The sequence below is a fragment of the Mesoplodon mirus genome (assembly GCF_964341445.2).
Source record: "Mesoplodon mirus genome assembly, chromosome: 4".
NCBI classification, from domain to species: domain Eukaryota; kingdom Metazoa; phylum Chordata; class Mammalia; order Artiodactyla; family Ziphiidae; genus Mesoplodon; species Mesoplodon mirus.
The window spans coordinates 103240553-103256723 of record NC_138979.1 but is presented as its reverse complement, the minus strand read 5'-3'; the positions used below and the strand labels follow the sequence as shown (position 1 = coordinate 103256723).

The following is a 16171-nucleotide window of genomic DNA, read 5'->3' as shown; positions in this document are numbered from 1 at the left end:
CTGCTTCTTCCTCATGTCTGAAAGGAGGCACTACTATTTAGACTTACAATTTATTACTTTCTGGTCTTAAAAGGAACTTTTATCCAGAGACCTCTGCGTAAGCTTCATTGATCTATGAAACCCCTCAAAGTGAATAATAGATTCTGCATTTTCCTAGGGAGCCACAGCTTTTCTCAAATGCTAAAATTATCCTACAACCCAAGAAAATTCTGAACAAGAGTTCGAAAATTATATTCCATGATACAAATTCAAAGTGTCAAAACAAAGCAGATTAAATGATTCTTCAGCTTTACATTTTCTAGGTTATCTTAGTAACTTAAGGACATAAATGTCATGTTGAATCATACGTTGATTTACCTCTGCCTGATAGCTTCTTTCTGACAAAATGCAGGGGCACTTTGTGAGAAAACTGTACATATTCAAAGTTACAGGTAATCATGTCCTATTTATCCACTGAACCTCTCCTGAACTTAACTGTTCATTAACCAGTAAAACTTTGGTATAATAAGCTGCTCTGCTATTAATTTTACATATCTTAAAAATTACCTCTTACAAATCTCAAAGGGACTGATTCTCATATTCCAAGATTTGATAAAGTTTGCACTTAACTCTGAAATATAGATATTTTGATCCTATAAAAATAATATTCATAGGCTAGGCACTCTGTTAAGCATGTAATATTTATTACTTTCTTTAATTCTCACAACAATCCTACCAGATACTATTACTAGCTCCTTCAATAGGTGAATGGATAAACAAACTATGGTACATCCAGACAATGAAATATTATTCAGCACTAAAAAGAAATGAACTCTCAAGCCAGGAGAAGGCATGGAGAAACCTTAAATGCGTATTACTAAGTGAAAGACACCAATCTGAAAAGACAATATATGATTCCAATTATATGACATTCTGAAAGATGCAAAACTATAGACACAGTAAAAAAAAAAAAAAAAAAATCAGTGATTGTCCGGAGCTTGAGGATAGGGAGGGATGAATAACTGGAGCATAGGGGATTTTTAAGGCAATGAAACTATTCTGTATGATATTATAATGGTGTTTATCTGTCATTTTACACTTCTTAAAACCCAAAGAACGTATAACATAAAGAACTAGGGCCTCCCTGGTGGCGCAGTGGTTGAGAGTCCGCCTGCCGATGCAGGGGATACGGGTTCGTGCCCCGGTCTGGGAGGATCCCATATGCCGCGGAGCGGCTGGGCCCGTGAGCCATGGCCGCTGAGCCTGCGCATCCGGAGCCTGTGCTCCGCAACGGGAGAGGCCACAACAGTGAGAGGCCCGCGTACGGGAAAAAAAAAAAAAAAAAAAAAAAAAAAAGAACTAACCCTAATGTAAACTACAGATTTTGGTTGATAATGATGTGTCAATGATGGCTCATCAATTGTAACAAGTGTACCACACTGGTGCAGGATGCTGATGGTGTGGGAGTGGGAGTGTGCATTTGTGGAGGTGGTATGTGGGAACTCTCTGTGCTTTTTGCTCAATTTTGTTGTGAACCTAAAACTGCTCCAAAAAATAAAACTTATTAATAGAAAAAAAATTATAATAGTAAACATATCACATTATTCCTTAAATCAAACCAGAAAAATTCAGTTAATCAAGATATTAAATCTTTTCTTAGGGGAAGGGACAGAGAGGCCCTTTCCTCTAAAAAACATGTTTTATCAGAGTTTTAATAAAAGTGGGTAGAGATACTGAACTTATTAGTATCCTTTAAATAGGATTATAAAGTATTCTCTTAGGCTCAATTTCAGGAAGAATAATCAAAGGACAGATAATTCTTTGACTTCCTTTGACTATAAACAGACTAAATATTTCTAAATATTACTTGTGATATTCAACGGGGTCATCTTTTCAGCCAGCTTTAATCACTGGGAACAGGGCTCAAGCCTTCAGTAGAACTTAAAAGTATGCTATGCACAGAAGACCACTGAATAAAGCACAATTACAAACAGTCAATATGCATGTAAATGGATATTCAGCATCAACAATTATTTTTAATACAATTTACAAAAAGTTAACCAGAAAAAACTGCATCAATCTGTTTTAAATTATAATAGCCATTGTTTGTGAGGAAAGAGAGAAACGCAATCTTACTTTCTTGGGACCACAAATCACTACAACTTTTTTCTAGAGCACTCTGACAAAACATTACAAAAGAATTTATAAACTGTGCATATACTTGGGCGCAACAGTCCCACCTCTAGGAATTTAGGCTGAAGAAAATAGTATAAATGTGCACAAAGATACAGCTAGACACTATGAACATGATCCTATTCGTAACAGTGAAAATTTGGAAGCAACCCAATGTACATCAACTGGGAGTTAATTATAAAAATCATGGTAAAATAGTAAGCAGCCCAAGAGAGACCTGAGTAGGCCCTAACTGCTCACCCCGGCTGATCATAAGGCTCTGTACAAGAAGGAAGTAAAAGTTAAAACAGAGTTTTAAATTGTGAAAGAAGCCAGACACAGGCCACAAATTGTACGATTCCATTTATATGAAGTGAACAGAACAGGCAAATCCACAGAGACGGAAAGAATAGTGTTTGCCTAGAGCTGGGGGAACAGTGGAATGAGGAGTGACGGCTAATGACTGCATGGTTAGTTTTTGGGGTGATGAAGATGTTCTGGAATTAGACAGTGATTGGTGGTCGTACAACTAAAAACCTCTTAATTGTACATTTTTAAAGGGTAAATTTTGAGATATACACTTCCAATTATATTCTATCACAAGATTTTACATGGAGTTTAAGGTTCTTCCTTAAAAGTTTCTTAGTATTTACAAATAATATTTATAAGGTGATAATTACAAAACAATACAGACTGATTGTAGCAAACATGGAAAAGACAGAAAACATAAAAAAGAAAATAAAAATCACTCACAATATCATCCAGATATAACCATTATTAACATTTTGGTGTATAACTTCCATTCTTAAGTTTCTTTTTAAATGTAAGCATAAGATAAGAATTTAAAATAAACAAACATAAGAGCACTAAAATGTGTTCAATGCCCTAAATTCCCTATCACACTTACAGTTTTGTCTCCAGTAAAGGTAAGATTTGTTCCATTCTCCTTGGCCTTCAAACAAACAAACAAACAAAAAAGAAAATTAATTCAGAATTTCTACTTCACTCTCAGAAATATATAAAAAGGAAAACAATTACCTCCTGTTTTTCTCCTAGAAGAGGCAATCGATGCACAAAATCCCCAGAAAAACTCTATGAAAGAAATAGAAAACTAAAATGAAAGATGTATAACAGCAAAAGAAAAGCATAGCTCAAAATCCACAGAAACAGTTAAAGCAAAACATATTATAAAAGTAAACATAATAATTTGGCATTAACAGACAAAATACTTCCAATTAACCACAAACAAGTGAATAAAACCTTGCTAGAAACTAAAAAATAGTATCAAACCAAACTGGCCACTCAATTTTTATATAAGATTATAGATATTGTCATTCTTGACAAAACCTTAAACAGAAAACACACGAGTAGGATAAATGGATGTCATAGTTCCCGGAATTTCTACACATGAGGAAAATGTGGCTCAAAGTTATAAAGCTTTAGATACAGAAATGGGATCTGAACCTAAGATTCCTAACTCTGAGGTCCACTGCTCCTTCCATCACAACACATGCCACACCTGTAAAAAAAACCTCCACTAATTACCTTTCTTACCAGTTATCAGCAAACGAGGCATTATCCTTCCTGAGTAATTAGGGCATGTATTTCAACTCTACATTAGACTGGAGGAGGAAACCTTATGAAGAGGGGTTTATGCCAAAACCCTGGAAAGCTGATAGCAGATCTAAAAGTAGTGAACCTTGGGCAACAATATACAACAGGTAACTTTCCACAATCAAATCCAAGAAAGGCCAACCAATCTTCCTAGCCTGGGGGATAAATTTGGAAAACCAACAGAAAACCCCCTACTCAACATCACATTGTAACTAGCTTTCTTTTTCTACCATACTTCCACTATTTTAAAGCTATTTTCTTTTTATCCCAGGTCATAAAATCTACGGTATGACAAGAACACAACCCTTGTAGTTCAATTATCAATGACTTCATTTGCTCATCAATTAACAATCATTAAGTAAAAGACTTCTTATCAATAAACTTTACTTCTAGTAAGCAGACAGAAAACCTAACTTTCCATGAACTTGCCTCTTCAAGGAAAGGTGCTAAATAATCTGAAGCAGTATTTAAATGCAGTAAAGACAAAGTAAAGGCTATAGCTAAAATAACTATTTTCAACACCTATAAAATACATAATTTTTTTATCAAAAAACTGGGGTCAGATTCTACTTCTAAGAAAAGAGAATTTTATAATATAAACCCCATTTATATGATTACATACATATAAGCATTAAAATACACAATACTGGGAATTCCCTGGCAGTCCAATAGTTAGGACTTGGTGCTTTCACCGCCGTGGCCCAGGTTCAATCCCTGGTCAAGGAACTAAGATCCCGCAAGCCACCGAGCATGGCCAAATAAAAAATAGTAATAATGCAAAATAAAATAAAATAAACAATATTATTCACCTCTTCCCCTTTATTCGAAAAAAGTTGTCAAGTTCAACCCTTTGATTTCAAGTCCATAGTAGGAAAATCTAAAAATGTTGATTCTGGGATATATCAATTAGATGAGATGACAAGAGGATTAAAAAATGAGGGTTTCAAAAGTCCATCAATGGATGAATGGATAAAGAAAATGTGGTATATACGTACAATGAAATATTCTTCAGCCTTAAAAGAGAAATGAAATTCTGATGCATGCTACATGGACGAACCCTGAAAACATTTTATTACGTTAAAGAAGCCAAAAAAATATTGTACGATTTTACTTCTTTGAGATATTTAGAACAGTCAGATTCACAGAGAAAGAAAGTAGAATAGTTGTTACCAGGGAAGTGGGAGTGGAAGTGGGGGTGGGTGCTTTTATTATTTAATTGTTATGAAGTAACCACTGCAGATGATGAAAGAGTTCTGCAGATGGCTAGTGCTGATAGTTGCACAACAAGGCGAATGTACTTAATGTAACCGAATGGCACACTTAAAAATGGTTAAAACGGGGCTTCCCTGGTGGCGCAGTGGTTGGGGGTCTGCCTGCCGATGCAGGGGACGCGGGTTCGTGCCTCGGTCCGGGTGGATCCCACGTGCCATGGAGCGGCTGGGCCCGTGAGCCATGGCCGCTGAGCCTGCGCGTCCGGAGCCTGTGCTCCGCAACGGGAGAGGCCACAACAGTGAGAGGCCCGCGTATTGCAAAAAAAAAAAAAAAGGTTAAAATGGTAAATTCTATGTTATATATATTTTACCATAATAAAAAAACTGAGGCTTTGCTTTTTACACACAAAGGAAAGCACATCCTCTCTCTGAGATGAACGTTTAAGTGGCTGACTATGTACCTATCAGAACATGATTCTAACTTGCTTCTGTCAGAAGGAATTGAGGAGTGAGAAATGCGTATCACCAAAAATACAGCTATCATATTATTCACCTCTTCTATTTCCCTCCAACTACTATCAAATATTACCTGTGTTTTAAAGAGTTCACTGCAGTTTTGGAACAATTTTGATGATGTTTGATATTTCCCAGACAAGCCTTTTTTTTCCTTAAGGTTTTCCAAGTATGTCTCTACTTCTTCTGCCTGGAAAAACAGAGAAAATACAAAGTATTTAACTTACCTCAGATATTTAAAAGAAAACAAATAGATGGCCTTTGGTACAAATATAGTTTTGGATTTGCTAATTTTATTTTATTTTTTTTGTGTGTGTGTGTGGTACGCGGGCCTCTCACTGTTGTGGCCTCTCCCGTTGTGGAGCACAGGCTCCGGACGCGCAGGCTCGGCGGCCATGGCTCACAGGCCCAGCTGCTCCGCGGCATGTGGGATCTTCCCAGACCGGGGCACAAACCTGTGTCGCCTGCATCGGCAGGCGGACTCTCAACCACTGCGCCACCAGGGAAGCCCTGGATTTGCTAATTTTAAAATTAACAACATCTTGGGCTTCCTGGTGGCGCAGTGGTTAAGAATTCTCCTGCCGATGCAGGGGACGCGGGTTCGAGCCCTGGTCTGGGAAGATCACACATGCCGCAGAGCAACTAAGCCCATGCACCACAACTACTGAGCTTGTGCTCCAGAGCCTGCGAGCCACAACTACTGAGCCCACATGACGCAACTACTGAAGCGATAGAGCCCGTGTTCTGCAACAAGAGAAGCCATCGCAATGAGAAGCCTGCGCACGGCAAAAAAGAGTAGCCCCCACTCGCCACAACTAGAGAAAGCCTGGGCGCAGCAGCGAAGATCCAATGCAGCCAAAAATAAATAAATAAAAATAAATAAATTTACTAAATAAATAAAATTAACAACATCAGATAAAGACTATATATTAGTATCCAAGAATCTAACAGTATTGGACTCTACAGTGCAGAATTCTAGTCTATGACTCATGAAGGATAGTTCCTCTTAAAAATTCTAGGAAGACTGGGAAACTGTCAGAGTCCACAGGGTTTTGTTATAAGAAAATATATTTACAAGAGTTCCTTGACTCAATTGACACCACCACCACCACCAACAAGAGACTTGTGTTTCTAAGCTAGATAAGCTAGAGCACAAAGCTGTTGCAGCCATTCACAGCCCACTATTAATACTATGAAAAAAAATCATCACTTCTGCGGCTTCATCAGTTCTGTGATTGTTCTCCCATACCAACATCCCTAATCTCACCCTCTTTTTTTCGAAGCTCCAATTTCACACCTCCAACTACTTGCTTGTCATTTCCATAATTCTGTCCTGTGGCAATTCAAAATAATTTTTACATTCTTAAGTTGTCCTACTCATGAAGACTGAATCTGATAAGCTTGACCAGTGTTTATCACAAGTTTCAAGCATATGTAAATTTAACTAGTGTTCGATTAGGAGAAAAGGTCAATGATATTTCAAACCATATTCTGGAAATATTTCTCTCTAAATTCTTCAGTCCTCCTCATCACACCAATCTTACCCAATGTTACATAACAAAAACAAAATACAATCAGCAACACTACAAAAAAGATAATGTAAAACCCTAATACTGGGCAGAAATTCAAAATGCTTAAGGTTTAAAAAAACCAACTGGACGGTGGACATTTTTTAAAAACTAGTCCTATTATTTTTTTTAAAAGAAACTTCAAGAATAGTAGGGGAGATGTAAGAAAGAAAAAAATGATGCAAATAGTGGGATGAAAACAGAATGGAAAAGGCCTGAAAAATCCATCTAGGAGCAATATATCTTCAATGCTCATATACAGTGTACTGTAGCAACTCTGAAAGTGTGGCCCATGGGTGCTTTCATGAGGTTTAAGAGGTCAAAACTATTTTCATCTTCATCATCATCATCATCTATTTGCCTTGTACTGACAGTGCAAAAGTAATGATGTGAAAAATGGCAGCCCCCTATCAGCGGTACCTAACTGTACTAGCAGTCACTGTACTCTCACAGTCACAAACTTGCAGTTCAAAAACAAAAGGCCAGTTTTATGTAAGAATGCCCTTGATGAAACAGTAAAAATTATTAATGTCATTAAATCTGGACCTTTGAGCACATGCCTTTTAAAATATTCTATCAGACAAAAAAAGAAGTATGCAAAATACTATAAATGACTGTCTTAAGACAAAGCACTTTGCAACTATTTTAACTTGTAAGCTAAACTATCCACTGTTTTCATTTACTTGAAAGAATGACCAACAAACTACAGATATTCAGACTTGGGTATTTGGGAGACATTTTCCTGAAAATGGGCAAAGGGAGGCTGTCACGTCAAGGAAGGCAACTGACAGCATACATTGTCAATAATAAAATTTAAGGGACTTCCCCGGTGGTTCAGTGGTAAAGAATCCACCTTCCAATGCAGGGAACTTGGGTTCGATCCCTGGTTGGGGAACTAAGATCCCACATGCCGTGGGGCAACTAAGCCCGCATGCCACAGCTAGAGAGCCCGCGTGTCGCAAACTACAGAGCCCACATGCTCTGGAACCTGCGTGCCACAACTACAGAGCCCAGGCGCCCCGGAGCTCGCATGCCACAACTAGAGAAAACCCGCACACTACGACTAGAAAGAAGGCCGTGCACTGGAACTAGAGAGAAGTCCTCGCACCGCAACAAAAGATCCTGCATGCCGCAATGAAAATCCCACGTACTGCAACTAAGACCTGACGCAGCCAAAAATAAATAAATAAATAAATAAATAAATAAACAATGAAGTCTCCTTGGACCTTGAAAAAAAAATTTTTATTAAAAAATAAGTAAATAAATAAAATTTGAGCTTTCAAGGAAAAACTGGAATTTTGGAAAACTTGCATGTTCCCTACCATGATTTATAGTTTCCAATACTTACAGAGTACCTGATGAGATTGAAAGGTCATATTAACAAATGTAATTTTGAATTAATTGTAAAATGAATTAGTATTTTTGGAAGCTTTATATAATTCAGCCAACCAATATTTTCTAAGTGACCATGAAAGATGCTGCCAAATCAAGACATGGGCAAAAGACCATTCAAAGTGCAAGACACACCAATTTGTTTTAATATAACAGAGCACAGAAAAAGTTCACTGATATGGTTTCAGATTCCACACTGCAACTAACCTTTAAGAAACTCCACTTAATTGCGTTTGGGTATAGAATCAAAGAACAATATCCACAATTGCCTGAAAACACTATTAAAATACCATTCCCTTTTCCAACTACATATCTGTGTGAGGCCACATTCTGTGCATACACTTCAACCAAAATAACACATCACAATAGACTGAGTGAAGGAAGTATAAGAATCCAGCTATCTTCTATTACACTAGATATTAAACAAATAGATTTGCAAAAATACAAAATAATACCACTCTTCCCAGTTTCTTTGAAAAATAGTTATTTTTCACAAATTAAAAAATATTTCTGTATTTTTCTGTTTTAATTTCTAATACAGTAACCCACATGAATAAAGGCTTTTTTGGTGTCTGTGTAAGTGAACACAGTTCTGAGACCAATAAGTTTGAGAATTGATGGTACAAATTTGCCTGCAAATTGGGAAGCACGATTCTAGTTCCAGCTCTTCTCCATAGCTACATGACACTCTTTCCTCTATCAGGTTGGGACCCGATGATATCTAAAGTCTAAGAAAAGTCTGTAATTTTATGTTCCATACCTTGAAGTTGTAGATTTCATTGTAACAGTCAGCACTTTTCAGATACCAGGTTATATTCAAAGATACATCACAAGGTTCTCCATCAACTATAAAAGAATAAATCTTTGTGAATAAAAGATAATTCCCAAACAAAGCATTTTTCCTAAACTATTACCCCACATCCCATTTCCTGCTAAACTAAGATACTCAAAGACCATCCTTTCTCCAAACAGAAGGTAATGAAGTAATAAATTTTAAAAGAACTAGATATTCTTCAGTTAAAAGTAAGAATTGTTGCTCACAGAAATAAAAAGCAGTTAAGGATTTTTAACCTTTGAAACCGTGTATCTTTTGTATGCCTTAAAACCTTCATTTCTGGTTCTCTCTTGGGAAAAAACCTGGCAGTGATAAAGCAGCCTTAAGTTAAAATCAGCCTTCTATTATCATTTAAATATTTACTGAGCAGAGCACTTAAATATACAAAGATACATGGCACTGTGTTAGGCCAATCAGGGGAACAGAAGGGAACAAATTATTGAAGACTCTTAAGAAAAGTCTTAAAAAAGATTCTAGTTGAAGAGTCAAGGAATAACAACATTAGGAATGTCACAAGGCAACAAAAATAGTTCCACTGAGGGAAAACCTCATGGCTTAAACCTTGAGAGATACCAAAATTGGATAGAAAAGAACTATCAACAAAAAGCAGACCTGGCTGGGGAAGGCAGGAATAGAAAAAACAAAGATAAAAAGAGTATTAGATTCTTTTTAAAACTCACCTTAAGAGAAGCCTCAAGGAACCTCATGAAATCATAGAAGCCTCACATAACTCATTCAACATATTTTGGAGCACAATATTCTAGTGAACCAAAGCATTAGTCTGAAGATTTGGGGGTGTAAACCTGACTATATGACTGTTAACTGTCTCACCTGGGGGAAGTCAGTATTTCCTTTTATCTTTGATTCCAGCTGAGGAAGGGAAAATATACTAGAAATACATACTTTGTGCAAATGTGACAAAGATAAACAGGACTGCATCTAAAAACCTACTTTTGGTTCTTAAAAGAAGCACACCTAAAATTACAAACTTTCCCCTTTCTTTGGTTTAAGTGGTTTTCTCAGACTAATTTTTAAGCGGCACACTTTTATCAAGCTCAACTTTTATAAGGCTTTTATAAGGCTAAAATACACAAAAATCTGATGTGTTGGATAGAATGTATGGAAATGCTGAAAAGGATACTGCAATCTTGTTATGAACTACTCAGAAGAACCAAACAGCAAAGGAATTAATTAAATAAAAGTCCTAATAGGAGATTTGCAGGGAAATGTGCCTGCAAAAATACTACTATTTATGTTAAAAGACATAGAATTTTTTTTTTTTTTGGCCATGCCGCGAGGCTTGCGGGATCCCCTCTGGGGATCTTAGTCCCCAGACCAGGGACTGAACCCTGGCCCTGTGCAGTGAAAGCTCGGAGTCCTAACCACTGTACCATCAGGGAATTCCCAAAACACATAGAACTTTAAATGAATGGCTTTAAGAGACAATGAAAATGGTCCTGCCACATTCCCCACCTTTCCTTGGCTGGCAGGTCTAGTCCCTAATAATCTTACATGAGCCAGGTGCAGGTGTAAGGGAGAAGTGGCTATCTCTCCAAGGGACTGGAGTTCCAGGCTTTAGCAAATCTCACTTCTTTCTCCAAAACAGACATTTTTTTTTTTTTTTTTTTTTTTTTTGCTGTATGCGGGCCTCTCACTGCTGTGGCCTCTCCCGTTGCGGAGCACAGGCTCCGGACACACAGGCTCCGCGGCCATGGCTCGCGGGCCCAGCCGCTCCGCGGCATGTGGGATCTTCCGGGATCGGGGCACGAACCCATGTCCCCTGCATCGGCAGGCGGACTCTCAACCACTGCGCCACCAGGGAAGCCCCAGACATTTTTAATGTAGGTAAAAAACTGTAATTTTAGGCTTAAAAAAAAAGAAAATGGCCCTGCCAATTTCATGGAAATCTATTTATACCATACCCACAAAAGCATAAAATCAGAGACAAGGTAAGTATGAGAAAACACAGAAGTAACAAAGTGAAAGACAATGCAAATTTTAAGAAGCTTCAAACCCTCCAAAAACAACGAAACACAGACACTTCAAAATATGCAGCTTGACCAAAAACCACTAGAAAAACCATTAGAACAAAATACAGGTAAGAAGAAACTGTACATAGTAAAAGGACAGAATAGCACATAGGCTGTCAGGCTATTTCAAAAGACAAAATACTGCTATCCCTAAAAGCTCTTCTTTTCTAGACAGCCAACCTCACAAGAAATACCAGCGTGTCAGAGTAGATTTGATTTAAATCAAATTTAAATTATTAGCCAAGAGATCATATTTTCATGGACACAGTATATTCTTCATAGAAATTCTACCTAACCCCTCCATCCTACCAGAGAAAGGGTGTTTTCTATCACTTCCTTGCTGTCTAAAACACTGCCTGGCACTAAACATAGTAGGTGTTCAGTAACTACCTACTAAGTGATTAAAAGAATAAAATCATCCAACTATGGCACACTTTGCATTTTCATAGAGAGAAATATGCATAGGAGCACACATGGATGATCTGGATTTTTATTCCTGATTTGAAATGGAGCTGCCCATGATCATTCATTCCCTAAAAATAAAGTCAGTTCCAGAAATAAAAGGAAGCTTTTCTTTAATGCACAATGGGGTATTCTGGATTCAGATACAGTGGTTTTCCCACTGGACAGACTGGTTTTGTTCTACATATCCCTATTTCCTGGTAATTATCTTTGAGCTTCCTCTTCCAAAGATCCAAGTGGTAAAATACTCCTTCAGCAAACAAAAGCTTTACTGAACATATTTGTTCAGAGCCAATGGTCTGACAAACCTAGGTCATGTGTCCAGTAAACATCTAACAAGCACACAAAAACAAAATCGGCAGTTATCTCTATGACAGAGAACAGATTAAAACCCATGGAGGCGATCAACCAAAACAATGTGTCTAACTATATATTGTTAACACCAGAAAAACAAGAGAAGAAAATAAAGTTCATAAAAGTAAGTATTCTAAAGATTATTCTGTGAAAGGACCTTAGTTACACTACGTAGGTTTATACCTAGATAGTGCTGGACTATTAAATTTCAGAACTTATGTTGAGAGTAAATCATCAGAGGTAGAAAACAGGTAATTTGAAATTTTAAAGATCACTCAAAAACTCGAATAAAAACTTCATGAAATGCAAAAACTCACATTTCAGGAAGATAGTGGTATTTTTGAAGAGGATCTTTCCAAAACTAAAATAATTTTTCCCCTGCAAAGATAAAGGAGAGATAATTAGCATCAGATCACTTTAATTCCCAAAGCAGAATATAACTGATATAAAAGCTAAAATTTATAAAATGTTGACGTTAGTTTTCTTAACACACACACACAAAAAGGCATCAATATCCTTCCTTTTAGTAAAATTCAACCATATCCAAACTGCAGGGTTTTGAAGCTTGGTGCAGAGACAAGTTTTTTCTTTTTTCCACAGGCCACGAAGCAAGGACTCTAGAAGGAAGGCTGCTAGAAATCCTAACCTAACTTAAATCCTTCTAAAAGGTACTCCTTAATCAGTTCATTCCCTTTACTCACTAATCACCGTCCAGAGTAACCAATCATTTCTTCAAATAAACTATCCTATGAGCAGACAGCCATATTTAACTATTAACTATTTTACAGGTAACAAATAAATACCTAAAATTGAGAATCTGAACATTTCACCAAATGAACAAAAGCTGTAATTCTTGCCATATCAAAAACTCAAATAAGATTTGGGCATTACAACCAGTGAGCAGAGCAGAACAAAAAGGCTACCGTGGTTTTAATAAGACTAATGCTTTTCAGCATTTCCAGCGAGCATCTGATTTGTCGGCTCACAGCACTATAGCTCTTACTCAAACGACGTTTCAAAAAGGTGGTAAAGGGAAGAAAGGGTCAACCAATCCAGTTAATCATCCTTAAGAAAAACTAACTTATCATAAGAAATTTTAGAGTACTGTTTCTTCCGTTTTAAACATTCTCACGTTAGAATACATCATTTTAAATGCCTAGGCTTCCTAATTACACGGCAAGGCTTAGAATAACCATTTCAAAGTCCAAACGAAATCAACCAACTTCGTAAGTAGAATTATCCAGTAACAAAAAAGTGCAGAGAAAAAAAAAAAAGAAAGAAGAAAGATGTCTATTTACATATTCCTCTCATCCAACCCGGGGTCACAAGATTCTGTGAAACTTCTGCTGAAAGAGAAACCACTCTCCACCTATACATCAAGTTTACACGTTTCCAATCAGGCAATGAAAGTTCTCCGCCTTTGCTGATAAGAAACCATTCCACCGCCACTCTCCGCTCCTGAATTGACCCTGACATTCCTGCTAATCTACCCAAAGGAGTGTACGGCTTCCCGCTCCAGGAAGGTGAGTCCCGGTTAAGCAGCTACACAGACACTCCCGGCAATCCCACCCCTTTGGAAGCGGACTTTAGTGGAACCTTCATGGACCCCTTGGGCTGCCGTAGCCCCACCCCTTGCTCCTCCGGGCTCAGTTGCTCCTGAAGTGACCACTCACCGACGGTATCGGAATGTGCCACTTGGATCGGTCGGCAGCAGCGACGGGTGCCGGTCCTACACTGAAAAGCGACAATGGGGACGTCTGAGCCCCCAGGAGAAGAAGAATGACAGGCAGCACCTGAAGCCACGCAGCCGCCGCCATCTTCACAGCCGTGGAGCGCCTACCGCAAGCATTTCACCTTCTTCCGGTTCGTCCCGCCCTCTTCCGGCTCCGCTCTGGGGGCGGGATAATCCGGGTCCTCAAAACCTCTGGTGGCTTGTTTGTTTAGCGACTCGGCGGCTCCGCCCTCAGGCAGTCGTCAGGCTTGGTGTGAGGCTTTGGACCTACTGCGCAGGCGTCTTCCTGCCGTAACCTGGTCACCTTGGAGTGTTAGGATGATCCGCAAAAGTTACCAGCCGAATCTGTTGGCTCTTCTCTCTCCCAGCCCTTAAAGGGTTTGGGGACCAGGGAAGAACCCCATGTGGCGTTTGGCTTTCTCCTCCTCCCGTTCGCCCCAGTCCCTCATCGTTTCTGAGTCAGACGCTGGGGCCAAAAGTCTGGGAAAGCCATAAGTCTGGCTGCCTATTTAGCGTGTAGTAGTGAGTACTCGGTTTCCGGAGGTATTTAAGCAAAGACTGGAGTTTGGCGGTGGTGGAGTATAAGCCTTCCTAAATTGGATAATGTAGTAGACAACCCCTTTTAAAAGACCCTTCTAGCCGTGACGAGTATGATGTAGAGTTTGGTCGGAGAACATCAACCTCCAGCAAAAACCCCGCCGGCACTTCCTACTCAAAACTAAAATATAGGAGAGAGTGGGTCAGTTTTCAGGATCTGTAGCGTGACAGTCACTGGGGTAGATCTGCAGGAGCTTCGCCCTAATCACGCAGGCCGTGTCGGTACTTCCTGGTTCTCACGCCCTTGGTCTGCATCCTCTAGGGCTCTTTGAGTACACGCCTCCTCGGATGCAAAAACCTTTTCAGTTTCTAATGAAGGAAGTTCCTCATCAGCTACTCAGAACCAAGAAAAATTTGCCAGATAAATCTCTGTAGAAACGCTAATTTGGGCCTGGAAATCCCGGGAGCAAGTGTCAATTTGTCACTTCTTAAGGACATGAAAGTCCCAGAAACTTGATGGTGGTGAAGTGCTGGCGGTTATTTAGAAAGACTGACAATCTAAAAGATCGCCTGGGACCTTGGCCTGAGATCTGGGAGCCTGTGAAGTGACTGGGAAGCCATGGACGCAGCTGAGAAAGAGGAAATCAGGTAAAGGCCCAGTGGTCCAGCAAGAACTGACCCCAGGGCCCACGGAAGCAGGGGATAGATAGTACCTGAAAACAACATTCTGGCTTTGAAGACTTTATTTGTTTATTTTTTAACATTTTATTTATTTATTTTTGGCTGCGTTGGGTTTTCATTGCTGCGTGCGGCTTTTCTCCAGTTGCGGGGAGCCGGGGCTACTCTGTTGCCGTGCGCGGACTTCTCGTTGAGATGGCTTCCTTTGTTGTAGAGCACAGGCTCTAGGCGCGCGGGCTTCAGTAGTTGTGGCGCGCGGGCTCAGAGCGCAGGCTCAGTAGTTGAGGCGCATGGGCTTAGTTGCTCCGCGGCATGTGGGATCTTCCCCAACCGGGGCTGAAACCTGTGTCCCCTGCATTAGCAGGCAGATTGCTAACCACTGCACCACCAGGGAAGCCCCTGAAGACTTTGTTGATTGTTTGATTGCATGTCTTATTTGTATATTTTATATTTGTGGACTCAGTCTCTAGCTTTCTCAATTCCCCACGGAATTAATTGATATTAATAGCCCCTCATGAAATACTTGAAGGATGGTTAACAAAACCGGAAGAATTGTGATCAGAACTCTTTTTTTTTTTTAACGTTAACATGGTGGTATTTTATTTATTTATTTATCATATAAATTTATTTATTTTTGGCTGCGTTGGGTCTTCGTTGCTGCACACGGGCTTTCTCTAGTTGTGGCGAGTGGGGGCTACTTGTTGCGGAGCGCGGGCTTCTCACTGCTGTCGCTTCTCCTGTTGTGGAGCACGGCCCTAGCTGTGTGGGCTTCAGTAGTTGTGGCACGCGGGCTCGGTAGTTGTGGCTCGTGGGCTCTAGAGCACAGGCTCAATAGTTGTGGTGCACAAGCTTAGTTGCTCCACGGCATGTGGGATCTTCCCAGACCAGGGCTCAAACCCATGTCCCCTGCATTGGCAGATGGATTCTTAACCACTACGCCACAAGGGAAGCCCTGTGATCAGAACTCTTAACACATGAATTTCAAACATGTTGCTTTCCAGGTTCAGCTAAGTACATCTCTTCCTATATCATTCCAGAGTTTATTCTTCAAAACTGGAAAGATCTTTTTTTTTTTTTTTTTTCCCGGTACACGG

The 16171-nt window shown here is 39.3% G+C and overlaps 2 protein-coding genes across 8 annotated transcripts in view; one reads left to right on the top strand and one right to left on the bottom strand.

Annotated features, from left to right (window-relative positions):
* TMEM87A (transmembrane protein 87A) overlaps window positions 1-13993 on the bottom strand; it is a 43808-nt gene extending 29815 nt beyond the window's left edge. For 3 of the 4 annotated variants that reach the window (XM_082618904.1, XM_082618906.1, XM_082618905.1), the window contains exons 1-6: window positions 13804-13993; window positions 12448-12508; window positions 9210-9295; window positions 5566-5679; window positions 3190-3243; window positions 3059-3103 (exon numbers count right to left, since the gene is read on the bottom strand). In XM_082618904.1, coding sequence (XP_082475030.1) covers window positions 3059-3103; window positions 3190-3243; window positions 5566-5679; window positions 9210-9295; window positions 12448-12508; window positions 13804-13947 — 504 coding nt within the window. In that variant the 5' untranslated portion in view covers window positions 13948-13993. The remainder of the gene's footprint in view (window positions 1-3058; window positions 3104-3189; window positions 3244-5565; window positions 5680-9209; window positions 9296-12447; window positions 12509-13803) is intronic. The other variant, XM_082618907.1, reaches the window with a different exon arrangement.
* The window catches only part of GANC (glucosidase alpha, neutral C), a 74403-nt gene continuing 72162 nt past the window's right edge, over window positions 13931-16171 (top strand). For 3 of the 4 annotated variants that reach the window (XM_082618902.1, XM_082618900.1, XM_082618903.1), the window contains exon 1: window positions 14378-15047. In XM_082618902.1, the coding sequence (XP_082475028.1) occupies window positions 15019-15047 (29 nt within the window). In that variant the 5' untranslated portion in view covers window positions 14378-15018. Of the gene's footprint in view, window positions 13994-14377; window positions 15048-16171 lie in introns of those variants that run through there. The other variant, XM_082618901.1, reaches the window with a different exon arrangement.